Below are 27,025 nucleotides of genomic sequence, written 5' to 3'. Positions count from 1 at the left end.
TCTTTGTGGTTGTTTAGGGCCACACATGATTGATAAAAAGGAATTATTAACTATAATTTAAACTATAGTTTGAAGTCCCAATCTAGAAATATGAATGTGCTTCAGCATTTGTCCTGTTTTGTTGTGATACAGTACATTTGAAAATGCATGGATAACAATAATATTCTATTTGAATTGAGCACAGTGTGTTCAAAGTCTGACACAGATATGATAGGAAAAGTGAAAAACTGGAGCACATTTTGGGGATGTTCCTGCTCCCCCCAAAACAACTCTTTATTTTCTTTACTTTCAGGCAATAAAGATCAAGTAAAGACTTAAAATTAAGTTTTTTGCACTGGATTTGTTGATTAGAGCATGAACTAAGGAGGTTTGTTTGTGTCTTTATTATGAAACCTTCTTTTCGACACTAAATTTATGTAACTGAATTTTTTTGTTTGAATTTTGTGAACTTTTTTTTTTTTTTACCTGACAATTCAATTAAACTTTCATTTCGTTTAATTTCATTATTTATTTTCAATCAACCAATCAATCAATCAATCTATGTTTATTTGTATAACACATTACAACAAGCAAGCGTCTTTTCGTGTCATCCTCGCCACTTTTGGGTCCTAAATGGCTGTCAGAGTGTACCAACTTGTCGGAATACCTCCTCAGACTTCTTCTGTCCAGGTGAGATGCATGATATATGATCTACAATAAACTTCCAGGGAGCAGGAAGAGTTTTTAAATACTGAATTTTAACAAATTAAATGTTTAAACACACAGATTTGCTCACACGTTTTTAAAATAAAATTCACATCATAATTTTATGGGAAAAAATCAGTCCACACTTGGTAATAAAGACACAAATGAACCTCCATAGTCAACCAGTCATTGAAATATTTAACCATGTTTCACATTTTGTCAAGGACTGAATTTGTTTGTATGATCTTCAAAATGATGAATAAATGTCACTCTATGTGAAGTGAATCTATGGAATATTCTATTGGGAGCCAGCGTCCTCTGCAGTGGACATTTGCTTGCACTCTATTTCTTTTGTCACAGTTACACATTTTGGGGAAAAACAAATGTCCACTGCAGAGGACGCTGGCTCTCATGAGGATATGAGTTTCACTTTAGGAATTGAATTACTGACATAAATGACATTTGTCAAAGAAATGACAGTAGATTTATTTTGTCTTTTAAACATTGTGCATTTTTCTTTCATGTTTAGCATTCAGTTGAAATAACTTTAACCCCCTTTTGGCTTCATTGACTTTTAATTTGATGTTTTAAACATTTTCATAATTTTTTAAACATTTTTATCACCATTTTATTTCATTCATTGTTTTTTTTTTCTTCTAAATTTAATTTTCATGAGCATTTGTTAATACAATTCTAAAAAAAAAGACTTTATCGTTCATTAAAATTGTTGTTAATTTGTTTTTGCAATTCAAAACTATTTCTTTACAATTATCATTTTTAATTTACTCATTTATTTATTTGAATGGACCAATGGAGAGGAAAAAGAGCTCTGGGGTGATGCGAGCACGTTTTGGAGCGTTGGGGAGGAGGTGAGCAGCTGCATTTTGTACCAACTGGAACTTGTGGAGTGACTGAGTTAGTCCAGTCTTGAGCTGAGGAAAGCATGAATGGCTTTTTCAAGGTCCGCCCTCTGCAGAAATGGCTTCACCTTTGTCGGGGTAAAAACAATGTACTCTGTTTTGCTCCCATTTAAATGCAGAAAGTTCTGCGACGGCCATTGTTTAAAGTCATCAAGACGGCTATGGAGGGAATCTGGTGCATTTCTGTCACTTAGCAAGTAGAGCTGCACATCATCAGCATGAAAGTGGAAGTGAACTTTGTGTTTGGAGATGATAAAACCTAACGAGAGCATGTAAAGTGAAAATAGAATAGGCCCAAGGTTCTTTTGTCACAGTTACACATTTTGGGGGGGAAACAAACGTCCACTGCAGAGGACACTGGCTCTCATGAGGATATGAGTTTCACTTTAGGAATTGAATTACTGACATGATTTTTGTCAAAGAAATTATAGATTTATTTAGTCTTTTAAAAAGAAAAACCCCTTTTGTCTTCTATGTGTTTTAATTTGATATTTTAAGCATTTTCAGAATTTTTGATTACATTTTTTTGACCATTTTATTTAATTAATTGTTTAATTTTTTTTCTCCGTTTAATTTTTATGACCATTTGTTAATCAAATTCTAAAAAAATAATAACTTATTGTTAATTAAAATTGCTTTTAATTTGTTTTTGCAATTCAAAACTTTTTGTGAAGTGAAATTATGGAATATTCTATTGTGAGCCAGCGTCCTCTGCAGTGGACATTTGCTTCCGCTCTATTTCTTTTGTTACAGTTACACATTTTGGGGGGAAAACAAACGTCCACTGCAGAGGACGCTGGCTCTCATGAGGATATGAGTTTTACTTTAGGAAATGAATTACTGACATAAATGACATTCGTCAAATAAATGGTAGTAGATTTATTTTGTCTTTTAAACATTATGCATTTTATTAATTTTTTTTTTCTTTTTTAGCATTAAGTTGAAATTACCTAAACCCCCTTTTGGCTTCTATGACTTTTAATTTGATATTTTAAACATTTTCATAATTTTTTATACATTTTTATCACCATTTTATTTCATTAATTGTTTTTGTTTTTTTCCCAATTTAATTTTCTTGATCATTTGTTAATACAATTCTAAAAAAATAACATTCAATAAAATAGTTGTTAGTTTGTTTTTGCAAATCTAAAGTTTTTCTTTACATTTATTATTTTTTATTTACTCATTTATTAATTTTTTTACACATTTTTATGACCATTTTATTTCATTAATAGTTTATTTTTTTCTCTATTTCATTTTCATGACCATTTGTTAATACAATTCTAAAAAAAATAGCTTATCGTTCATTATTTATTAAAATTGTTGTTAATTTGTTTTTGCAAATCGAAAGTTTTTCTTTACATTTATTATTTTTAATTTACTCATTTATTTATTTTTTTTATACATTTTTATGAGCATTGTCACAGCACTTTGAGATGTGCTTCACAGGTCAAGTCAGTTCCAAATAAAAGCTAAGATGAAATATTGTGAATGTAAAAACAAAGTGTAGTTGAATGTGCTTCTAATGGTCATAGTGAGGTGTGAGTGGGTCCATTTGAGGTCCTGAGAGAAAAAGGCGCTGACTCATCATGACCGTGGACATTTTATTGAACAATGCTTAAATGTTGAGGTTCTGCGCCAAGTTCTCCGGCATCAAGCAGTAAGAAACAGGAAGCAATAAAAAGAAGAATGGGCGTCTCAGCTTCTACTCTGAGCAGCGGCCTGGGTCCATCAGGGTTTGGGTCACGGGGTTCTGACCCTGCATGGTGGCCTCGCAGCTCACCGAGCCGGCCGTGCTCCAGCGGTCGGCGGGGAGGCTCAGGGTGCTGGTCCAGCTGTAGCGGCCGTCGCCGGTGGCCTCGTCCGAGCTGTGTGACACCCCCGAGGTGCTGCTGCTGCCCCCCACCTTCCAGCCCAGGGTCCAGGCCTGAGGCGAGCCTCCGCTGGCCACGCACACCGCCGTGGCACTGCCAGTCTGCAGCTGCTCTTTGGAGGGGGGGAAGATGGTCAGCGTGGGGGGCCGCACCTCACCCGCTAGGAGGGGGGAGGGGGAGGAGAGAGAGAATATGTCACACTTTAAAGCTGTCAATCAACATGACAACACCTCCTGCTAGTGCAAAGATGAGTGAGGAGACTCCGACTGCCACATTTATCTTCCAAATAAACTTCAAATAAAACTCTCAGAAAGTTTGGTGTAAATAAATGAGGTGCGTTTAAGTCAAAAATGTCAACATTTTTTCCTGTTTGACATTCTGACATTAAAACTGCATTTGTGTTGAAATTTTGGACTCTTTTTTTATAGTTTATTTTAACTACGCAAGCGAGTATTTTACTGTGATTAATCACGAATAATTAAAATGTAAAAGTTAGAATATTCTTATTTTAAATAATAATCATTTTGACAGCACTAATAAAAATATAATTTATTAGCATATTGGATTAGAGCAGGGGTGCCAAACTCATTTTAGATCGGGGGCCACATGGAGAAAAATCTACTCCCAAGTGGGCCGGACTGGGAAAAAAAAAATGTTTACATATGTAGCATCATCTACAAATCTTGCTATTGTGACATCTAGTGGACACATTTAGAACAGCAGTTTCTTTCATTCAAAATTTTCAGCTCATTTTTATACTTAGCAAAATCATCCTGCGGGCCGGATAAAACCTTACGTTTGACACCCCTGCATTAGATGAATCTATTTTATATTAAAAAGTATTAAAAAAAGCATCCTTTGATTTTTCAGTATGTGGCACTCGCTGACTTGCAAACACAAATATTTATAAATCATTAGATATTTTATTTTATATTTATTTTATTTATTTTATCTTATTTTTAAGATTTATTTGAATATTTTTACACTTTTTTTCCTCCTTCCTTTATCTCCCTTCTTTACATAATCCATCTTTCTATTGTTACAAAAGCTATTAGTAGCACACAGAAGGAGAAGGATGAAATAAGCTGGGCTTCTTCCTACTTCTTTTCGCCTGACGTGTTGAAATGTTTGATAATTATGTCAGAAAGAAATCACATGGTGACATGAAATAGACAACAATCACATGATAGTCACCATGACAACCAGACTCTCATATTGTTAGCTGCTCCTAGATTGACATCACATTCTAATTCCAAATTCCACACAATAAAATCCTGCTTTTGTCACACAGAGTGAAAAACAAGGACACATCTGGTACTCACAGCCGATGACCAGTTTGGTCCCTTCGCCGAAACTCCACCACAGTGATGCAAGGTTGTGAGGCGCTCGTACAAAAACCTCCTTTGGTTTGAGGGAAGTGAAAGTGGAAGATGATGATGACTGGTCCACTGAACAAAGATCACCAAGCAGAACCAGCGTTTTGTTGTGATACAGTACATTTGAAAATGCATGGATAACAATAATATTCTATTGGAATTGAGCACAGTGTGTTCAAAGTCTGACACAGATATGATAGGAAAAGGGAAAAACTGGAGCACATTTTGGGGATTTTCCTGCTCCCCCCAAATCTCTTCATTTTCTTTACTTTCAGGCAACAAAGCTGTCAGAATAATTGTATCTAAGTTATCACAAAACTTTGTGTTGCCGTGAGTTCCCGGCCAGAGGACAAAAGCTGTCTTTGATCTTACCAAGCAAAAGGCTTGTAAAACTCCACTGTGTAGGATGGGAAGCCACATGAAGGTGTCGGTTTCTTTTATCTATTGTAATCCACAGGAAGATCTTGTCTTGATCCGAGATCTACAAAGCTGAGAGGAAGCAGGACCTGACGCAAGCTCCAGGCATCTTTTCTTTGAACTGTTTTGTGACCAAGGGCGACGGCTGTTTACGACCCCCTCCCCTTAGAAACAGCTGTTGCCATGTAATCAGGGAAAGTCCAAATAAAAGAGGAGGCGTGCAAGCTTTCGTCAGAGCGTGGTGACACTGTCCAAGGGTACAGGTCTACGCGTTTCTCCTCATTGAGCTGAATTGAATCCTGTCTCTGTTTAATTCCTTGCTTCTTTGTCTGTTTAATAGATGTCATCAGTGATTGAACCTGACAAAAGCTATTGACAGTAAATGTCCGTAAATGACAATTTTGTGTAATTTCACTGATTTAAAGAGTTCAATTCAAACTAAAAAATCAATTATAGGCTTAAATTAAGTTTTTGCACTTAATTTGTTGAATAGAGCATGAACTAAGGAGGTTAATTTGTGTCTTTATTACAAAAGCATTTATTTGACACTGAATTTATGTAACTGAATTTTTTTGAAACGTTAACATGCTAACGTTTTGCTCATTTTGCAACCGTTTACCCCAGTGTCATATAACTTGGTATATGACACATGCTCAGTGTTAGCATGCTAACGTTAGCATTCTTGGCACCATCTTGAAAGTTAGCATAGCATGCTAACGTTTTAGGGTAGCTTTTTAGCTAATTTTATATGTTTTAACCTAAATATCCTGATTTTTGTTACTTAATGCCATCTTGGAAGTATGCTAACCTATTTTGTATTAGCATGCCAGTGTTAGCATGCTATCATTTTATCCTAGCCTCCTTTGCTAATTTTGAGTGTTTGAACCTACAAATCTTTATATTTGATACTCGGTGCCATCTTGGAGGTATGCTAACATCTTTTATATTAGCATGCTAACATTAGTCCGAAGTCCAGACACAGACTTGGTGCAATGCTATCGGAGGCCCGATATCACTGCATCACTTCTGTATCAGCATTTTTATTTTGGCTGGCAGGCGCCCTCTTGTGGTTAGATGTCACAGTTGCAGCCGGATCACTGTTAGGACAACAAATACACACTCAGTATGTTAACATGCACTAAAAAGCTCATTCTTGTCTTCATTTGGTTGAAAATAGTTTGTTTTAAAAAAAAACATATGTAAGGTGATATGAAGGTGAAGTTTAGCCCTCATAGGTAAAAAGACCAAGAATCATAGAACACTTTCGATAAAGCAAGTTGGAGGAGTTGTGGTGAAAGTGGAGCGTCAGTGAAGGGGTCTGAGGCAGATGTGCAACACAAACATGGACAGGAAGTGGTCCTGCCCACGCCTCCCTCTCACTTTCACAAAGACAGGTGCGCTCGGAGCTCATTTGCATGAGCGCTCCGCTTGGCCGCACCGCCACGTCTTGATAAATCGGGACTCTTTCCACGCACTGGGCTGGAAAAGTGCATCAAGATGTGGCCTGCACCAGTGCTTCTGCTCGTCCAGTCGGCTCTGCTGATTCAAGGTGAGACAAAGACTCCTTTGAGTCGTCCCTAAAGGGAAAGTGTTGATGTAATCATCGCCGTCTCCTTTCAGGATCTTCCGCCCAGGATTTGTTGACCCAGACGGACAAAATCAAGTATGTCAGTCTTGGTGGGACGGTGACCATCAGCGCCAAAGGGAACTCACACACTGAAGATTATCTCAGTTGGTACCAAGTGAAACCTGGACAGGTTCCCAAACTTCTGATCTACGGTGCATCAAGTCTTTCTTCTGGAACACCATCTCGATTCAGTGGCACACAATCTGGCTCTGACTACACTCTGACTATCAGTGGTGTTCAGGCAGAAGATGTCGCTGATTACTACTGTCTTGCCTTTTTTGGATCTTCAACGTATACACGGTGATTGAGAGCTGTACAAAAACCTCCTTTGGTTTGAGGGAAGTGAAAGTGGAAGATGATGATGACTGGTCCACTGAACAAAGATCACCAAGCAGAACCAGCGTCAATCTGAACAAGTTGATTGGCTTGTAAGAAAAAGTTGAAATGAGGGAAGAAGAAGTCACACTAACACTCAGGGCCGGCCCGTCCCGTAAACACTTTATGCCAAACATTTCCAAGCCAAAGACCCCAAACTCAAATAAAGATGGAGTGAGGACCCCCAACTAACACATCTTGTAAACAATTGGGTTTTATATTAAATTAGTCATTAAAGTAGCTGTAGCTCTTACTCCTAAACTTTACATAAATTAACTCCAGAACACAGAACACATGGATTAATTAATACATTAAACTGATTATTGGCTAGGATAGGCTCCAGCCCACCGCGACCCCTAGAGGGACAAGGGGTAGAAAATGGATAGATGGATGATTATTACTAATATGTATTTAAATACATTCACATTTGTAAAAATTATAAATATATACAATTATTTATGAAAAGTGTATATGTAAAAAATAGTCTATTTTGCCAAAAATGTTACGACCCTCCCAGCCTCCGCGAACTCCTTGGTGAAGACCAATGCTCTTTGTGGTTGTTTAGGGCCACACATGATTGATAAAAAGGATTTATTAACTATAATTTTGTTAGGAGTTGGTGATGTGGATCCCAAGGATGCAGAGACGAATTTGGGGTTTACAATTGTTCTTCCTCTTTATTAGGCGGAAGCACAAGGTAGCAAAAACAAAAGGCGATGGTGGAATACACACAACACACCATGTAAAAAAACTACTGAGAGAAAACAAACACACAAAACTAAAAGCGCTAGACAAGGCTAGGAAAAATATACTTCATGAGAGAAGTAATAAGACTAGGTACAAAAAATAAAACGCTAGACAAGGCTAGGATTAATACGGGCCAACCTGAGGTGAAAGGTACACGAACTAGAGAGTCCTCTTGGCACGACCAACCGTATGGAAGCAATGGCAAAGTTCCGGCGCTCACCGGTTGTCAGCAGCCTGGTTAAATAGGCTGTTTTTAATTACAGTCAGGTGTGTGCTGCTGCCTTGCGTCAGCTGCACTCCATACTGTGAACGAGAGAGAGAGTGAACATGGAGTGCAGACAACAGAAATAGGCAAGGACATTTACAGATTACCACAGTACCCCCCCCTCAACGGACGCCTCCTGGCGGCCTACCTGGCTTGTCTGGGAATCGAACGTAAAAGTCCTTGATCAAGTCCTTGTCAATTATAAGCGATCTAGAAATCCATGACCGTTCCTCTGGGCCGTACCCCTCCCAGTCCACCAGGTATTGGAAACCCCTTCCCCTTCTTCTCACATCCAAGATGGTGTTTACAGTAAATGCTGGGTGACCATCAACCAGCCTGGGTGGAGGAGGCGGTACCTCCGGAGGACTGAGCGGGCTGGATGAGACAGGCTTGATGCGGGACACGTGAAAAACAGGATGGCACTTGAGAGATCTAGGGAGATGGAGCTTGACTGCAACACGATTGATGATCTTGGCAATGGGGAATGGTCCAATGAACCTGGGAGCCAGTTTCCTAGATTCGGTGGCCAATGGTAGGTCCCGAGACGATAACCAGACCTTCTGTCCCAACAGGTAGTGTGGGGCTGGTGTGCGATGGCGGTTGGCTAAGAGTTGATTCCTGGCCGATGTTCTTCTTAACGCCGCCCTGGTGTTGCGCCAAGCCTGGTGAGCCCGATGTAGGTGTGCAGTAACAGATGGGACGTCGGCACTGGGTTGGGTAGAAGGAAAAACTGGTGGTTGGAACCCATAGGCGACGTGAAATGGAGACAGGCCGGTGGCGGAGCTAATGAGGGAATTGTGAGCGTATTCGATCCATGGGAGATTCTCAGACCAGGTCGAAGGTTGCTGATGACAAGTGCACCGGATGGCTGCCTCCAGGTCTTGGTTGGTCCGCTCGGTCTGTCCATTGCTCTGAGGGTGGTAGCCGGAGGACAGGCTAGGGGAGGCCCCCAGAGATTTGCAGAATGCCCTCCAAACGGCCGAGGAAAACTGTGGTCCTCTGTCGGATACCACATCAGTGGGGATGCCGTGCAGCCGGAAAACGTGGAGCACTAATAATTGGGCAGTTTCAAGAGCTGACGGCAGCTTGGGGAGGGCCACGAAGTGGGCCATCTTCGAGAACCGGTCCACAATGGTCAAGACAGTGTCATTACCCTCGGAGGGGGGTAGTCCTGTGACAAAGTCCACAGCTATGTGTGACCACGGGCGGGAGGGGATGGGTAATGGGTGTAACAGTCCTGCTGGAGCCTGGTGGGATGCCTTGTTCCGGGCGCAGATCCGACATGCTGCCACAAACGCCTTCGTATCTGCCAGAATGGATGGCCACCAAAAACGCTGGGAGAGGACAAAACTGGTGCGACGAATACCTGGATGGCAAGCGATCTTCGACCCATGTGCCCAATCCAGAACGCTGGAGCGGAGCCGAGGAACCACAAACAACCGGCCTGGTGGGCAGCCCCGAGGAGATGTGTCCGACTTCAGGGCCTCCAAGACTTGCCGCTCGATGTCCCACTGGAGTCCCCCAATGACGTGGGTATGGGGAACAATTGGTTCATGTGAAGAATTCTCAAAGGATGAAGAGTAGACACGGGACAGGGCATCGGGCTTCCCATTCTGAGAACCAGGTCGGAAAGTGAGGATAAAGTTAAAACGGGTCAGAAATAGTTGCCACCTGGCCTGGCGGGGGTTCAGTCTCTGTGCGGTCCTTAAGTAGGACAGGTTCTTGTGGTCTGTGTAGATGATGAATGGTTGCTCCGCCCCTTCCAGCCAATGTCTCCACTCCTGAAGGGCCAAAATGACCGCCAGAAGCTCCCTGTTGCCAATGTCATAATTTCTCTCAGCAGGGGATAGGCGACGAGAGAAGAAAGCACAGGGGTGCAACTTCTGGTCGGTGGTAGATTTCTGGGAGAGTACGGCCCCTACACCTGAATCAGAAGCGTCCACCTCAACAAAAAATTGGAGAGAACGGTCAGGGTAACACAGAACAGGGGCAGAAGTAAACAACCTTTTCAGCCTCAAGAACGCGGAATTGGCTTCGGGTCCCCATTCAAACGGAACCTTAGTAGAGGTTAGCCTCGTAAGTGGCTCAGCGACGCGACTAAAATTACGAATAAATCGCCTATAAAAATTAGAGAAGCCCAAGAATCTCTGAAGGTGCTTCTTGGAAACCGGAGTGGGCCAATCTACTACTGCTTTTACCTTAGCGGGATCCGGTCTGAGTCTACCCTCCTCAATGATAAAACCTAAGAATGGAATGGAGGATGAGTGAAACTCGCATTTTTCCGCCTTGACGAACAGTTTGTTCTCGAGCAATCGTTGAAGGACTAACCGAACCTGCTGCACATGTTCGTCAAATGTTGATGAATAAATTAATATATCGTCCAAGTAAACAAAGAGAAAACGACCTGTCATGTCCCGAAAAATGTCATTAATGAAACCCTGAAAAACGCCAGGTGCATTAGTAAGTCCAAAAGGCATGACAAGATACTCAAAATGTCCGAGAGGAGTGTTGAATGCGGTCTTCCATTCATCCCCCTCTCGGATGCGAACAAGATGGTAAGCGTTACGTAGATCGAGTTTAGTAAAAAACCTCGCTGATTGTAATGGAGTAAAAGCTGAATCAAGGAGTGGTAGAGGATACTTATTCTTGATAGTAATCTGATTAAGAGTGCGGTAGTCTATACAAGGCCGTAGGGACTTGTCCTTCTTTTCGACAAAAAAAAATCCAGCGGCTACAGGTGCGGTCGAAGGGCGAATGAGGCCGGCAGCTATAGATGTGTTTATGTATTCTTCTAGTGCTTTGAGTTCGGTGTTAGACACCTTGTACATACGGGTCGATGGTAACGCCGCCCCGGCTAGCAAATCAATGCCACAATCGTAGGGTCGGTGGGGGGGAAGTGAGAGTGCTCTATCCTTGCTAAACACCGCCCTTAAGTCATGGTAGTGCTTGGGCACGTTTGTCAAGTCTATGTTCTCTATAACAGCGGTAGGTGGCGGTGTATGAGATCCTGCTGCGGAACGAAGACAATGTGTGTGGCAGGTTACACTCCAATTAATAATGGCCGAACGAGGCCAGTCTATGTGCGGGTTATGCTTATGTAACCAGGTTAACCCTAGAATGACGGGCGCGGACCGTGATGGCACAACAAGAAAAATTATTTTCTCACAATGATTTCCAGACAAGCGCAGGTTGAGTGGGAGTGTCTGGTGGGTTATGCTGGCTAATAGGCGCCCATCAAGAGAATACACCCTCTTGGGCACAAATAGTTTGACAACGGGAATCTTATGGAGTCTCATGAACTCAAAATCCAAAAAGTTATCATCTGCTCCTGAGTCAATGAGAGCGCAAATGTCTATTTGTTGGTTAGACCAAGAAAGAGTACCTTTTAGCTGCATTCTGCCTGCGGCCAACGAAGGAGAACGGCGACCTCTGGTGGACGTGTCCTCTGGCGAGTGAGGGCGCACTCGTGGCCGTGCGGCGGGGCGCGGCAGTTCTTTGCAGCGGGAGATGAGATGATCAGCGGCCCCACAGTATAGGCAGAGTTGGAGGCGAACGCGACGTTCCCTCTCGGCGGCGGTGAGTCGGCGGCCTCCCAGTTGCATCGGTTCATCTATCTGCCATGAAGGGGGGTTGTCTTCGAGTTGCTCCGTCTTGCAGATGGCAGGTCTAGCTGGCGCAGATTGGCTGCAAGGTGGGGCTTGTCTTCCTCGTCGATCCCTCCTCTCCTCCAATAGGCGGAAGTCGATTTGCACCGCCAGCTCGATGAGATCATCCAGATTCGTCGGGAGTGACAGCGGGATCATCATGTGACGAATCTCGTCCGCGAGACCCAGGAAGAAAGCGTCCAACAGTGCTGAGGGACCCCAGTCACAATCGGCCGCCATGGTGCGGAACTCGATCGCGTAATCCGCGACCCGTCGTGAACCCTGTTGCAGCCGGAAAAGGGATCTCGCTGCCTCTCTACCTGGGAGTCGTCGTTGGAAGATTTGCTTCAAGGATTTGGAAAAGTTCGCGTATGTGGAGCTGGAGGTGGTCTGACGGTTCCATTCTGCAGTCGCCCAGGTGCCAGCACGGCCAGACAGGTGAGAGATAACAAACGCTACCTTAGCCCGCTCAGAGGTGAATGCGGAAGCGTTTAGCTCAAAATGAAGTTCACACTGCGTCAGGAATTGTCTTACGTCTTCCCTCTCCCCGGAAAAACGTTCGGGTCGGGATAGCCGTATGTTGCTGGTACTTGCGGGTTGTGTAGGTTGGGTGGATGCCTGGTCAGGCACAGTGGTCGAGGTGGGTATGACGGTGGCTAGCAGCATGTTGACTCGCTCCAACATGGCGTCTTGACGCACCGACATCCCCTGTAGACCTCGGCTCAGGTGGTCAAGCTGGTCCCCCTGCTGGTTGATCCGTTGAGCATGGCCTTGAAATGCTCTTTTCCAGGAGTCTGTCTCTGCGGGTTCCATAGTTGGCCGGAACTTTCTGTTAGGAATCGGTGAGGTGGATCCCAAGGATGCAGAGACGGATTTGTCTTTACAATTGTTCTTCCTTTTATTGGGCGGAAGCACAAAGTAGCAAAATAAAGGCGATGGTGGAAAACACAAAACACACCATGTAAAAAAAAAACTACTAAGATAGAAAAAACACACAAACTAAAAGCGCTAGGCAAGGCTAGGAAAAATATACTTCATGAAAGAAGTAAATTGACTAGGTACAAAATTAAGACGCTAGACAAGGCTAGGAATAATACGGGCCAACCTGAGATAAAAAGTACGCGATGAACTGGTGAGTTCTCGTGGCACGACCAACAGGTAGCAAGCAATGGCAAAGTTCCGGCGCTCACCGGTTGTCAGCAGCCTGGTTAAATAGGCTGTTTCTAATTACAGTCAGGTGTGTGCTGCTGCCTTGCGTCAGCTGCACTCCATACTGTGAACGAGAGAGAGAGTGAACATGGAGTGCAGACAACAGAAATAAGCAAGGACATTACAGATTACCACACCTCCTTCGCTAATTTTGAGTGTTGGAACCTACAAATCATTATATTTGATACTCGGTGCCATCCTAGAGGTATGCCAACATCTCTTATATTAGCATGCTAACATTAGTCCAAAGTCCAGACACAGTCTTGGTGCAATGATATCGGAGGCCCGATATCAATGCATCACTTCTGTATCAGCATTTTTATTTTGGCTGGCAGGCGCCCTCTGGTGGGTAGATGTCACAGTTGCAGCCGGATCACTTTTAGGACAACAAATACACACTCAGTATGTTAACATGCACTAAAAAGCTAATTCTTGTCTTAATTTGGATGAAAATAGTTTGTTTTAAAAAAAAACATATGTAAGGTGATATGAAGGTGAAGTTTAGCCTTCATAGGTAAAAAGACCAAGATTCATAGAACACTTTCCATGAAGCAATTTGGAGGAGTTGTGGGGAAAGTGGAGCGTCAGTGAAGGGGTCTGAGGCAGATGTGCAACACAAACATGGACAGGAAGTGGTCCTGCCCACGCCTCCCTCTCACTTTCACAAAGACAGGTGCGCTCGGAGCTCATTTGCATGAGCGCTCCGCTTGGCCGCACCGCCACGTCTTGATAAATCTGGACTCTTTCCACGCACTGGGCTGGAAAAGTGCATCAAGATGTGGCCTGCACCAGTGCTTCTGCTCGTCCAGTCGGCTCTGCTGATTCAAGGTGAGACAAAGACTCTTTTGAGTCGTCCCTAAAGGGAAAGTGTTGATGTAATCATCGCCGTCTCCTTTCAGGATCTTCCGCTCAGGATTCTCGGATCCAGACGGACAAAATCAAGTATGTCAGTCTTGGTGGGACGGTGACCATCAGCGCCAAAGGGAACTCACACACTGGTGTTAATCTCAGTTGGTACCAAGTGAAACCTGGACAGGTTCCTAAACCTCTGATCTACCGTGCATCACGTCTTTCTTCTGGAACACCATCTCGATTCAGTGGCACACAATCTGGCTCTGACTACACTCTGACTATCAGTGGTGTTCAGGCAGAAGATGTCGCTGATTACTACTTTTTTGCCTATTTTGGATCTTCAACGTATACACGGTGATTGAGAGCTGTACAAAAACCTCCTTTGGTTTGAGGGAAGTGAAAGTGGAAGATGATGATGACTGGTCCACTGAACAAAGATCACCAAGCAGAACCAGCGTCAATCTGAACAAGTTGATTGGCTTGTAAGAAAAAGTTGAAATGAGGGAAGAAGAAGTCACACTAACACTCAGGGCCGGCCCGTCCCGTAAACACTTTATGCCAAACATTTCCAAGTCAAGGACCCCCAAACTGAAATAAAGATGGAGTGAGGACCCCCAACTAACACATCTTTTATAAAATTGGGTTTTATATTAAATTGGTCCTTAAAGTAGCTGTAGCTCTTACTCCTAAACTTTACATAAATTAACTCCAGAACACAGAACACATGGATTAATTAATACATTAAACTGATTATTGGCTAGGATAGGCTCCAGCCCCCTGCGACCCATAGAGGGACAAGGGGTAGAAAATGAATATGTGGATGATTATTGCTAATATGTATTTAATAATAATAATAATAATAATACATTTTATTTATATGGCGCTTTTCTGGGCACTCAAGGACACCGTACAAAATCAAAACAATAAAATCAAATTGGATAAAAACAACAACAACAACAAAGATAGAAAAAAAAGATGATTACAATGAATAAGCAGTCAGGAATAGGTGTGTTTTGAGTCTTGGCGAGAGGTGACCAGGCTATGGACTAGTATGGCAGCAGTATGTGGGGTAAGGGATGGGCGAAGACGATTAATGTTTCGTAGATGAAAGTAAGCAGACCAGGTAATGTTGTTTATGTGGGCTTGAAAGGAGAGTGTGCTGTCGAGGATGACACCCAGACTCTTGACTTGGGAGGAGGGGTAAACAGAGGAATTGCAGAGAGTAACGGACAAGCTGTTGGTTTTGGTGAAAATGTTTTTTGTACCGACAAGTAGGATTTCAGTTTTATTACTATTAAGTTGAACGAAATTGGATGAGAACCACTGCTTGAGTTTACTGAGGCAGTCTGTAAGGGAGGAAGGAGGAAGAGAGGCAGTTGGTTTGGTTGAGATGTAGAGCTGGGTGTCATCCGCATAACAGTGAAAATGTATTTTAAATTTACGGAAAATATTGCCAAGGGGAAGAATGTAAATGATAAAAAGCAGGGGACCAAGAACAGAGCCCTGGGGGACACCAGAGGAAACGGGAGACGGAGGGGATTTGAATGAACGGAGTTGAACAAACTGAGTGCGGTCGGAGATATATGATCTAAACCAGTGAAGGGGTGTGCTTGTGATGCCAATACTGTGCAATCTATGGAGGAGGACAGTGTGTGAAATGGTGTCAAAGGCTGCAGAGAGATCTAAGAGGATTAGGATAGTGAGAAGACCAGAATCAGCTGCCAGGAGGAGATCGTTTGTGATTTTTACTAGTTCTGTTTCAGTGCTGTGCAGGGGGCAGAAACCAGACTGGAATTGTTCATATAGGTTATTTAACTGTAGGTGGGAGTGAAGTTGGGAGGAGACAGTTTTTTCAAGGATTTTTGAGATGAATGGCAGATTTGAAATTGGACCAAGATTATTAAAATTATTTGGATCTGAGCCTGTTTTTTTCAAAATTGGTGTTATGGCTGCTGTTTTGAAAGCAGAGGGAACAATTCCAGTAGTGAGAGAAGAATGGATGATATTGGTGATGAGGTGGATCAGTGAGGCGAGGCAGACTTTCACCAAAGCAGTAGGCAGGGGATCTAAAAGACAGGTGGATGGATTGGATCGACGAATAAGTGCAGTGATGTCCAACTGAGAAAGCAGTGAAAAACTAGAAAATGAATGGATGAGGGAGGCAGGGGGGGTGAACTGGGGTTAAGGAGAAGAAGAAGGAAGTTGTTGGTGAATCTGGGTGATTTTGGAATTAAAAAATTGCATAAGGGAACAACAAAAAGAAGTTGAGGCCATATGAGCGGGAAGTGAGTGCGGAGGATTGGAAATTTTGCCAAGAATAGAAAAGAGTGTCTTGGAGTTGCCTTCATTATAACTGATTAAAGTTGTGTAGTAGGATGATTTGGTGTTGTTTAGGCAGTCTTTGTTGTAAATGGCAGAACGTTTTGTTCATGAGAAAAATGCAGTTCTGTCATGTTACGTTTTTTTTGTGCCTTTATTTTGAAGAGCTCACTCTTATTCTGTTACTTCCTCTATTGCTGGTGCTTGACTTCCTGCTGCCGTTCCGTCTGACAACAGCATACTCACGTTACTCCAGGACTGGTAAAACATGCTGACAAAGATATATTTCTCATATTCTGTGTGAACATTTGTGAGAGGTTATTTTATTGTGCCTCGTGTTTGTGTTGTTTATATGTCACATTTAAGGAGAGTCACTACGAGCTGTGTGTGGAAGCTAGGCTAACTAGCTGAGCAAATTTAGCGCCCTTGGAAGCGGAAGGAGGTAGGAGGAGACTAATGGTTTATTTATTGTGAAACAAGTGGTTCATTTAATTTAAAACAAACGGGAAAATGTCATTATTTTTATTTAAATAAGAGCTGTAACTTGTAATTAAGCTTAATTCATGTGAACATTCATTATTTAAGTTTACTAAAAAGATTTGTTTATAAGTTTAAAAATGTAAACATGATTTATGTATTGTTTGTGGAAATATGGTACGATGGCCTTTGTATTTTCTGTCCATCTTCATAGTTTTCACGGTGTCAAAATTGTGAGGAGAAAAGGAGGAGAGAATTAAAGTTGCACCAGTCGAAGCTCTCTGCATCTTGTGTCATTAATCCAAGTGGGCCGCTACATTTGTAATGTTGAAGGTGTTGGATGTACATGTCCTTGTGTACAATGAGACCAGTTTTTTTGTAAAGACGTTCAAGTTGGCGTCTCTTTGTTTTTAATTTGCGGAGCGTGGGAGTAAACCAGGGTGCAGAGTTGGTGAAAGAGACGCTTCTGATTTTGTCTGGAGCCAGCATGTCCAGTAGATGATGAAGATTATTGTTGTGGTAGGTGACCAGTTCATCGGGAGAGGAACGAGAGTCACTGTCGGGGAGGCTGTCAATGGCGGTGGAAAAAGTGTCAGAGTTGATGTCCTTGATTTTGCGAAAACAGATATTGTAAGGTAATTGTAGAAAAACTTAATTTGACAGTAAAAGATACTAGCAGGTGATCGGAGTAAGGTAGTGAATTGGAAGTGGCATTAACAACATTTACACCTGAACAGCAAACCAGATCAAGTGTGTGTCCTTTACAGTGGGTAGGGAAGTCGATGTACGGCTGCAGACCAAAGCTTTGAAGATAGGATGAAAAGTCACTGGTGATTGTACTGTTGGTGCTGTCCATGTGAAAATTAAAATCCCCCTGCAGTACAATATTAGGGGAAAGTGAAGAAAGATGAGCAATAAAAGCAGAAAAATCATTAATAAAATCTTTGTTGTATTTTGGTGGTCGGTAAACAGCAGCAATGATTGTGGGAGTAGGTCCAGATAGCTGCAAAACTGTGGATTCAAAGGAGCAGAAGACGGTAGAAGACACCGGTGAGATTTTCCACTTCTCGCGATAGATCAGTGGTGCGAGGTTTGGAAGTGTAAACAAACCCGTGAGGAGTGGCGCTATTAAGGTCTGTGTAGTCACTGAGGTGTTGCCAGGCCTGGCCCTAACCAATCTGGCGCCCTAGGCAAGATTTTAGGTGGCGCCCCCCCACATCGGTAGTGAAGTGTATATACTCACAAGAAACCGAATAGCTTTGTCTTTGACCTTTTTTTTTACTTAAAGAAAGCAAATGAACATATTATATGAGAATGTTATGTTATGATTATCTTTAACCGAATCACAGCAGTGCTCAAATTAAAAAACAGCATTCCCTCTCATGTGATATTGCTTAATTAACATTAATGATGTGCACTTTAACAACTAGGCTTACAATTATACCTAATATATAAAGGGGTGGAAAAGTGACTATTACCTGCAGGGCAAACATTAGCTAACCAGAAGGCAATAACAATGTAAACAAAAAACACCTGCTTAAAAGATCTAATACAAATGTCCCTGAGGAATGTAAGGTGGGAGTACTGTAATTACCTAACGTTACATTATTATTTTCCATAACAATTTAGCCCCCTCCACAATATTAACCCGACGTTAAAACAGAACTAGCTATTTATTGATTAGCAATTGCCGAATCATGTAGCATTAGCTTAATGCTAAAAAGCCAGGTTACTATCACATTCTGTAACAGACAAATAATTTCATGTAGGCTAACGTTACCTACCTGCTACCTCTGTCTTTTTCGCGTTTCTCCTCCTCTTCTTTTCTATTTTTTCTTCCTTGGGCACCTGACAGTTTTGGCCGTTTTGACATCTTGTGTTGATTTTTTGACGTGGTGAGTCCAAAAAGAGTCGTGATACGGGAAGGGAGGGGGCGTACCCCGTGCGGGGAGAGGGGGGGGCGTAATGTTGTAACAAATAATATTTCTATTAAATAGGCTTTACTTTGCATTTTAATTAACATGGGATTATTTTTTGTATTTAGAAATAATAGTACCAACTTTTATTTATTTATTTATTTTTTCTCCAACATTTGTGGCACTGGCGTGGCGCCCCCTGATAGACGGCGCCCTTAGCATTTGCCTATATGGCCTATGCCACGGGCCGGCCCTGGGTGTTGCCATGTTTCTGTTAGGCAGATGAAGTCCAGTTTATGGTCAGCCAGGAGATCCTGGACGAGATATTTTTAGTTTTTAGTTTTTAGCTCAATGCTTTCATGATGGTTTGTATGTTGTATGTATTTTATGTATTTGTACCTTGTTTTACTGTTGTACATTGTTTTTACTGTTGTACCTCATTTTTAATGTTGTACCTTGTTTTTTACTGTTGTACCTCGTTTTACTGTTGTACCTTGTTTTTACTGTTGTACCTCGTTTTTACTGTTGTACCTTGTTTTTTACTGTTGTACCTCGTTTTACTGTTGTACCTTGTTTTTACTGTTGTACCTTGTTTTTTACTGTTGTACCTCGTTTTACTGTTGTACCTCGTTTTTTAATGACTACTGCTGCAAACCAAATTGCCCCTCGGGGACAATAAAGATTTTCTAAGTCTAAGTCTAAGTCTAAGTCTAAGATGTCCTTTGCTCGTGAGTGAGCGGATGTTAAGAAGACCGAAGTTTGCGTTAGCGCTGTCATTTTTAGGTATTGGGTTAGCCGACCTAGCTAGGCCGGCTAACACTTTGCGATCGACTCCCCGGCCAATGTTCCGTGGCGGGCGACGTGCTTTGGACCAAATTGATTTTATGGGCGTGTTGTCACTGAGCTGGTGATTTCTGCGGGACCCACGGTGGATGTATCTTCGGTTAGGCTGGTAGGCTATGTCCGGATGGAGGTGAAGCGTCACTGGCTGGGGACGAAACAGCCCAGAACGGAGTCGCAGGAGGTCGGCAGCAGAATATTGGAGGAGAGCAGTCACCGGAGAGTGGACGTGGGTCAAAAGAATCCACATCAGCGGGATCCAAACATTTGATTTAAATACATTCACATTTGTGAAAAACACAAATATATACAATTATTTATGAAAAGTATATATCTAAAAAATAGTTTATTTAGTGAAAAACTTTACGAGCATCTCGGCCTCCGTGAGCCTCTATTTTTATGACTTAAGGGCAAAAATGACTCATCATCCTCACTTGTCGGAATACCTCCTCAGACTTCTTCTGTCCAGGTGAGATGCATGATTTATGACCTACAATAAACTTCCAGGGAGCAGGGAAGCGAGGAAGCAGCAGACCACTCCATGATGTAAACATAGTCACACACGGTAGTGATCACAGCGCTGCTATGAATGGTTCGTCTGCGTTAGCACTTATAATAACAATATCAGTGGGACAATACCTAACCTGAAGCAGCTGTTTATAGGAGAACAAGGCTGGCATAAATGGTGTCCATGACCTCCTTCCTTATTCTGGCAGGTATAATGTCTAAAGGACAGCTAGTGGGGTTTAATTGATTTCTGAAAAGGAGAAATGAAAATTAATTCCAAGTTTAATAATATGTTGTAGGGGGGCCAAGCAGGGCAGTAGTTGGAACCTTTGGGATGCATGCCTGAGAGACTGGACCTTATTAATGAAGAACTGTTGAAATGCATCACATGTGTGCTCAGATACGTCATTAAAACAGCAGTTATAGGGTTAATACCACAATTGTTATGCTAAATAAAACTCTGGGGTGATGGCTATTGCTGGTGATGATGTTAGATTTAGTTCTTTTACTTCATTTGCTGGAAGTGGTCTTGAGTTTCTTAGCAATGCATATTTCTCCATTGAGTTTTTAAACACTGAATTTTAACAAATTGAATTTTTAAACACACAGATTCGTTCACATATGTTTGTTTAATGAAATTCTCATAATGTTGTGGGGAAAAAATCAGTCCACACTTGGTAATAAAGACACAAATGAACCTCCATAGTCAACCAGTCATTGAAATATTTAACCATGTTTCACATTTTGTCAAGGACTGAATTTGTTTGTATGATCTTCAAAATGATGAATAAATGTCACTCTATGTGAAGTGAATCTATGGAATATTCTATTGGGAGCCAGCGTCCTCTACAGTGGACATTTGCTTCCGCTCAATTTCTTTTGTCACCGTTACACATTTTGGGGGGAAAACAAACGTCCACTGCAGAGGACGCTGGCTCTCATGAGGATATGAGTTTCACTTTAGGAATTGAATTACTGACATAAATGACATTTGTCAAAGAAATGATAGTAGATTTATTTTGTCTTTTAAACATTAAGCTTTTTTTTTAAATTATTTAGCATTAAGTTGAAATTACTTTAACCCCCTTTTGGATTCTATGACTTTTAATTTGATATTTTAAACATTTTCATGACTTTTAATACATTTTTATCACCATTTTATTTCATTAATTGTTTTATTATTATTTTCTCAATTTAATTTTCATGACCATTTGTTAATACAATTCTAAAAAAATATATCATTCATTAAAATAGTTGTTAGTTTGTTTTTGCAAATCTAAAGTTTTTTGTTACATTTATTATTTTTAATTTACTCATTATTTTTTTAATACATTTTTATGAACATTTTATTTCATTAATATATATTTTTTTCTCTACTTAATTTTCATGACCATTTGTTAATACACAAAAAATAGCTTATCGTTCATTAAAATTGTTGTCAATTTGTTTTTGCAAATCTAAAGTTTTCCTTTAAATGTATTATTTTTAATTTACTCATTTATTTATTTTTTTAATAAATTTTTATGAGCATTGTCACAGCACTTTGAGATGTGCTTCACAGGTCAAGTCAGTTCCAAATAAAAGCTAAGATGAAATATTGTGAATGTAAAAACAAAGTGTAGTTGAATGTGCTTCTAATGGTCATAGTGAGGTGTGAGTGGGTCCATTTGAGGTCCTGAGAGAAAAAGGCGCTGACTCATCATGACCGTGGACATTTTATTGAACAATGCTTAAATGTTGAGGTTCTGCGCCAAGTTCTCCGGCATCAAGCAGTAAGAAACAGGAAGCAATAAAAAGAAGAATGGGCGTCTCAGCTTCTACTCTGAGCAGCGGCCCGGGTCCATCAGGGTTTGGGTCACGGGGTTCTGACCCTGCATGGTGGCCTCGCAGCTCACCGAGCCGGCCGTGCTCCAGCGGTCGGCGGGGAGGCTCAGGGTGCTGGTCCAGCTGTAGCGGCCGTCGCCGGTGGCCTCGTCCGAGCTGTGTGACACCCCCGAGGTGCTGCTGCTGCCCCCCACCTTCCAGCCCAGGGTCCAGGCCTGAGGCGAGCCTCCGCTGGCCACGCACACCGCCGTGGCACTGCCAGTCTGCAGCTGCTCTTTGGAGGGGGGGAAGATGGTCAGCGTGGGGGGCCGCACCTCACCCGCTAGGAGGGGGGAGGGGGAGGAGAGAGAGAATATGTCACACTTTAAAGCTGTCAATCAACATGACAACACCTCCTGCTAGTGCAAAGATGAGTGAGGAGACTCCGACTGCCACATTTATCTTCCAAATAAACTTCAAATAAAACTCTCAGAAAGTTTTGTGTAAATAAATGAGGTGCGTTTAAGTCAAAAATGTCAACATTTTTTCCTGTTTGACATTCTGACATTAAAACTGCATTTGTGTTGAAATTTTGGACTCTTTTTTTATACTTTATTTTAATTACGCAAGCGAGTATTTTACTGTGATTAATCACGAATAATCCAACTATAAAAGTGAGAATAATCTTATTTCAATAATAATCATTTTGACAGCATTAATAAAAATATAATTTATTAGCATATTGGATTAGAGCAGCGGTGTCAAACTCATGTTAGATCGAGGGCCACATGGAGAAAAATCTACTCCCAAAAGACAACTTCAGATTATTTTCTTTGTTTAAAAATAGAACAAGCACATTCTGGAAATGTACCAATCTTAATGTTGTTGGGGTTTTTTTTACACTTACATGTTGCGGTTAATAGTATTCTATCTTTGTTTGTTTTTATTTATACTTTCTGAATAAATTATGTGATAATGTTCATCAGTCAACTAATTGGTGTTAATTTTTAATCTATCAAGATGAAAAAATTATATCAAAATTTAAATTACAAGATTTTATTCATGTAGTTTGGTCATTTTCCTCAACTAGTGCACTAACATCATGTGTTTTTTTTGTTTTGTTTTAAATATGTAGCATCATCTACAAATCTTGCTATTGCGAAATCTAGTGGACACATTTAGAACAGCAGTTTCTTTCATTCAAAAATTTCAGCTCATTTTTATACTTAGCAAACTAAGATAAAACCTTACGTTTGACACCCCTGCATTAGATTCATCTTTTTTTTATATTAAAAAGTATTTTAAAAAAAGCATCCTTTGATTTTTCAGTATGTGGCACTCGCTGACTTGCAAACACAAATATTCATAAATCATTAATTATTTTATTGTATATTTATTTTAGTTATTTTATCTTATCTTTATGATTTGTTTGAATATTTTTACACTTTTTTCCTCCTTCCTTTATCTCTCTTCTTTACATAATCCATCTTTCTATTGTTACAAAAGCTATTAGTAGCACACAGAAGGAGAAGGATGAAATAAGCTGGGCTTCTTCCTACTTCTTTTCGCCTGACGTGTTGAAATGTTTGATAATTATGTCGGAAAGAAATCACATGGTGACATGAAATAGACAACAATCACATGATGGTCACCATGACAACCAGACTCTCATATTGTTAGCTGCTCCTAGATTGACATCACATTCTAATTCCAAATTCCACACAATAAAATCCTGCTTTTGTCACACAGAGTGAAAAACAAGGACACATCTGGTACTCACAGCCGATGACCAGTTTGGTCCCTTCGCCGAAACTCCACCACAGTGATGCAAGGTTGTGAGGCGCTCGTACAAAAACCTCCTTTGGTTTGAGGGAAGTGAAAGTGGAAGATGATGATGACTGGTCCACTGAACAAAGATCACCAAGCAGAACCAGCGTTTTGTTGTGATACAGTACATTTGAAAATGCATGGATAACAATAATATTCTATTTGGATTGAGCACAGTGTGTAAATCTCCACTGTGTAGGATGAGAAGCCACATGAAGGTGTCGGTTTCTTTGATCTATTGTAATCCGCAGGAAGATCTTGTCTTGACCCGAGATCTACAAAGCCGAGAGGAAGCAGGACCTGACGCAAGCTCCAGACATCTTTTCTTTGAATTGTTTTGTGACCAAGGGCGACGGCTGTTTACGACCCCCTCCCCTTAGAAACAGCTGTTGCCATGTAATCAGGGAAAATCCAAATAAAAGAGGAGGCGTGCAGCCTTTCGTCAGAGCGTGGTGACACTGTGCAAGTGTACAGGTCAACACGTTTCTCCTCATTGAGCCGAATTGAATCCTGTCTCTGTTTAATTCCTTGCTTCTTGTCTGTTTAATAGATGTCATCAGTGTTTGAACCTGACAAAAGCTATTGACAGTAAATGTCCTTAAATGACAATATTGTGTAAGTTCACTGATTTAAACAGTTCAATTCAAACTAAAAGACCTATTAAAGGCTTAAACTAAGTTTTTGCACTTCATTTGTTGAATAGAGCATGAACTAAGGAGATTAATTTGTGTCTTTATTACAAAAGCATTTATTTGACACTGAATTTATGTAACTGAATATTTTTTAAATGTTAGCACGCTAAAGTTTTGCTCATTTTGCAACCGTTTTCCCCATTGTCATATAACTTGGTATATGACACATGCAAAGTTTTAGCATGCTAACGTTAGCATTCTTGACACCATCTTGAAAGTTAGCATATAATGCTAACGTTAGCATGCTAACGTTTTAGGGTAGCTTTTTAGCTAATTTTATATGTTTTAACCTAAATATCATGATTTTTGTTACTTAACGCCATCTTGGAAGTATGCTAACCTATTTTATATTAGCATGCCAGTGTAAGTATGCTACCATTTTTGGCTAGCCTCCTTCGCTAATTTTGAGTGTTTGAACCTACAAATCATTAAATTTGATACTCAGTGCCATCTCGGATGTTTGCTAACGTCTCTTATATTAGCATGCTAACATTAGTCAGAAGTCCAGACACAGTCTTGGTGCAATGCTATCGAAAGCCCGATATCAATGGATCACTTCTGTATTAGCATTTTTATTTTGGCTGGCAGGCGCCCTCTGGTGGGTAGATGTCACAGTTGCAGCCGGATCACTGTTACGACAACAAATACACACTCAGTATGTTAACATGCACTAAAAAGCTCATTCTTGTCTTCATTGGTTGAAAATAGTTTGTTTAAAAAAAAACATATGTAAGGTGATATGAAGGTGAAGTTTAGCCCTCATAGGTAAAAAGACCAAGAATCATAGAACACTTTCCATAAAGCAAGTTGGAGGAGTTGTGGTGAAAGTGGAGCGTCAGTGAAGGGGTCTGAGGCAGATGTGCAACACAAACATGGACAGGAAGTGGTCCTGCCCACGCCTCCCTCTCACTTTCACAAAGACAGGTGCGCTCGGAGCTCATTTGCATGAGCGCTCCGCTTGGCCGCACCGCCACGTCTTGATAAATCTGGACTCTTTCCACGCACTGGGCTGGAAAAGTGCATCAAGATGTGGCCTGCACCAGTGCTTCTGCTCGTCCAGTCGGCTCTGCTGATTCAAGGTGAGACAAAGACTCTTTTGAGTCGTCCCTAAAGGGAAAGTGTTGATGTAATCATCGCCGTCTCCTTTCAGGATCTTCCGCCCAGGATTCTCGGATCCAGACGGACAAAATCAAGTATGTCAGTCTTGGTGGGACGGTGACCATCAGCGCCAAAGGGAACTCAAACACTGGTGCTTATCTCAGTTGGTACCAAGTGAAACCTGGACAGGTTCCTAAACTTCTGATCTACGGTGCATCAAGTATTTCTTCTGGAACACCATCTCGATTCAGTGGCACACGATCAGGCTCTGACTACACTCTGACTATCAGTGGTGTTCAGGCAGAAGATGTCGCTGATTACTACTTTTTTGCCCATTTTGGAGGTGGAAGGTATACACGGTGATTGAGAGCTGTACAAAAACCTCCTTTGGTTTGAGGGAAGTGAAAGTGGAAGATGATGATGACTGGTCCACTGAACAAAGATCACCAAGCAGAACCAGCGTCAATCTGAACAAGTTGATTGGCTTGTAAGAAAAAGTTGAAATGAGGGAAGAAGAAGTCACACTAACACTCAGGGCCGGCCCGTCCCGTAAACACTTTATGCCAAAGTTTTCCAAGCCAAGGACCCCCAAACCAAAATAAAGATGGAGTGAGGACCCCCAACTAACACATCTTGTATAAAATTGGGTTTTATATTAAATTGGTCATTAAAGTAGCTGTAGCTCTTACTCCTAAACTTTACATAAATTAACTTCAGAACACAGAACACATGGATTAATTAATACATGAAACTGATTATTGGCTAGGATAGGCTCCAGCCCCCTGCGACCCCTAGAGGGACAAGGGGTAGAACATGGATATATGGATGATTATTGCTAATATGTATTTAAATACATTCACATTTGTGAAAATTATAAATATATACAATTATTTATGAAAAGTGTATATCTAAAAAATAGTCTATTTCGCCAAAAATGTTAGGACCCTCCCAGCCTCCGCGAACCCCTTGGTGAAGACCAATGCTCTTTGTGGTTGTTTAGGGCCACACATGATTGATAAAAAGGAATTATTAACTATAATTTAAACTATAGTTTGAAGTCCCAATCTAGAAATATGAATGTGCTTCAGCATTTGTCCTGTTTTGTTGTGATACAGTACATTTGAAAATGCATGGATAACAATAATATTCTATTTGAATTGAGCACAGTGTGTTCAAAGTCTGACACAGATATGATAGGAAAAGGGAAAAACTGGAGCACATTTTGGGGATTGTCCTGCTCGCTCCAAAAAAACTCTTTATTTTCTTTACTTTCAGGCAATAAAGATCAATTAAAGACTTAAATTAAGTTTTTTGCACTTGATTTGTTGATTAGAGCATGAACTAAGGAGGTTTGTTTGTGTCTTTATTATGAAACCTTCTTTTTGACACTAAATTTATGTAACTGAATTTTTTTGTTTGAATTTTGTGAACTTTTTTTTTTTTTTTACCTGACAATTCAATTCAACTTTCAATCAATCCATCTATCTTTATTTGTATAACACATTACAACAAGCAAGTGTCTTTTCGTGTCATCCTCGCCACTTTTGGGTCCTAAA

At 41.1% G+C, this 27,025-nt stretch overlaps 1 long non-coding RNA gene and 5 gene segments (V, D, J or C); 4 read left to right on the top strand and 2 right to left on the bottom strand.

The window, feature by feature from the left end:
• Positions 1-3,309: 3,309 nt before the first annotated feature.
• Positions 3,310-6,688, bottom strand: LOC133644899 (Ig kappa-b4 chain C region-like). The segment is given in 3 exon segments: positions 3,310-3,638; positions 4,801-4,926; positions 6,652-6,688. Coding segments are annotated over 3 exon segments (492 nt in total).
• An 80-nt stretch (positions 6,689-6,768) lies between these two features.
• LOC133644889 (Ig kappa chain V region 3381-like) lies at positions 6,769-7,330 on the top strand. The segment is given in 3 exon segments: positions 6,769-6,820; positions 6,892-7,189; positions 7,237-7,330. Coding segments are annotated over 3 exon segments (444 nt in total).
• Positions 7,331-13,914: 6,584 nt separating this feature from the next.
• LOC133644881 (Ig kappa chain V region 3547-like) lies at positions 13,915-14,476 on the top strand. The segment is given in 3 exon segments: positions 13,915-13,966; positions 14,038-14,335; positions 14,383-14,476. Coding segments are annotated over 3 exon segments (444 nt in total).
• A 2,056-nt stretch (positions 14,477-16,532) lies between these two features.
• LOC133645570 (uncharacterized) lies at positions 16,533-18,361 on the top strand. The gene is made up of 3 exons (XR_009825139.1): positions 16,533-16,570; positions 16,676-16,751; positions 17,001-18,361. It is a non-coding gene; the product is annotated as an uncharacterized LOC133645570 (long non-coding RNA).
• Positions 18,362-21,866: 3,505 nt separating this feature from the next.
• Positions 21,867-25,318, bottom strand: LOC133644872 (Ig kappa-b4 chain C region-like). The segment is given in 3 exon segments: positions 21,867-22,195; positions 23,633-23,758; positions 25,282-25,318. Coding segments are annotated over 3 exon segments (492 nt in total).
• Positions 25,319-25,398: 80 nt separating this feature from the next.
• Positions 25,399-25,960, top strand: LOC133644866 (Ig kappa chain V region 120-like). The segment is given in 3 exon segments: positions 25,399-25,450; positions 25,522-25,819; positions 25,867-25,960. Coding segments are annotated over 3 exon segments (444 nt in total).
• Positions 25,961-27,025: the final 1,065 nt, after the last annotated feature.

Source organism: Entelurus aequoreus, linkage group LG03, assembly GCF_033978785.1.
Source record: "Entelurus aequoreus isolate RoL-2023_Sb linkage group LG03, RoL_Eaeq_v1.1, whole genome shotgun sequence".
NCBI lineage: Eukaryota > Metazoa > Chordata > Actinopteri > Syngnathiformes > Syngnathidae > Entelurus > Entelurus aequoreus.
The sequence above is the reverse complement of the archived record's forward strand: the minus strand, read 5'-3'. Positions and strand labels throughout refer to the sequence as shown.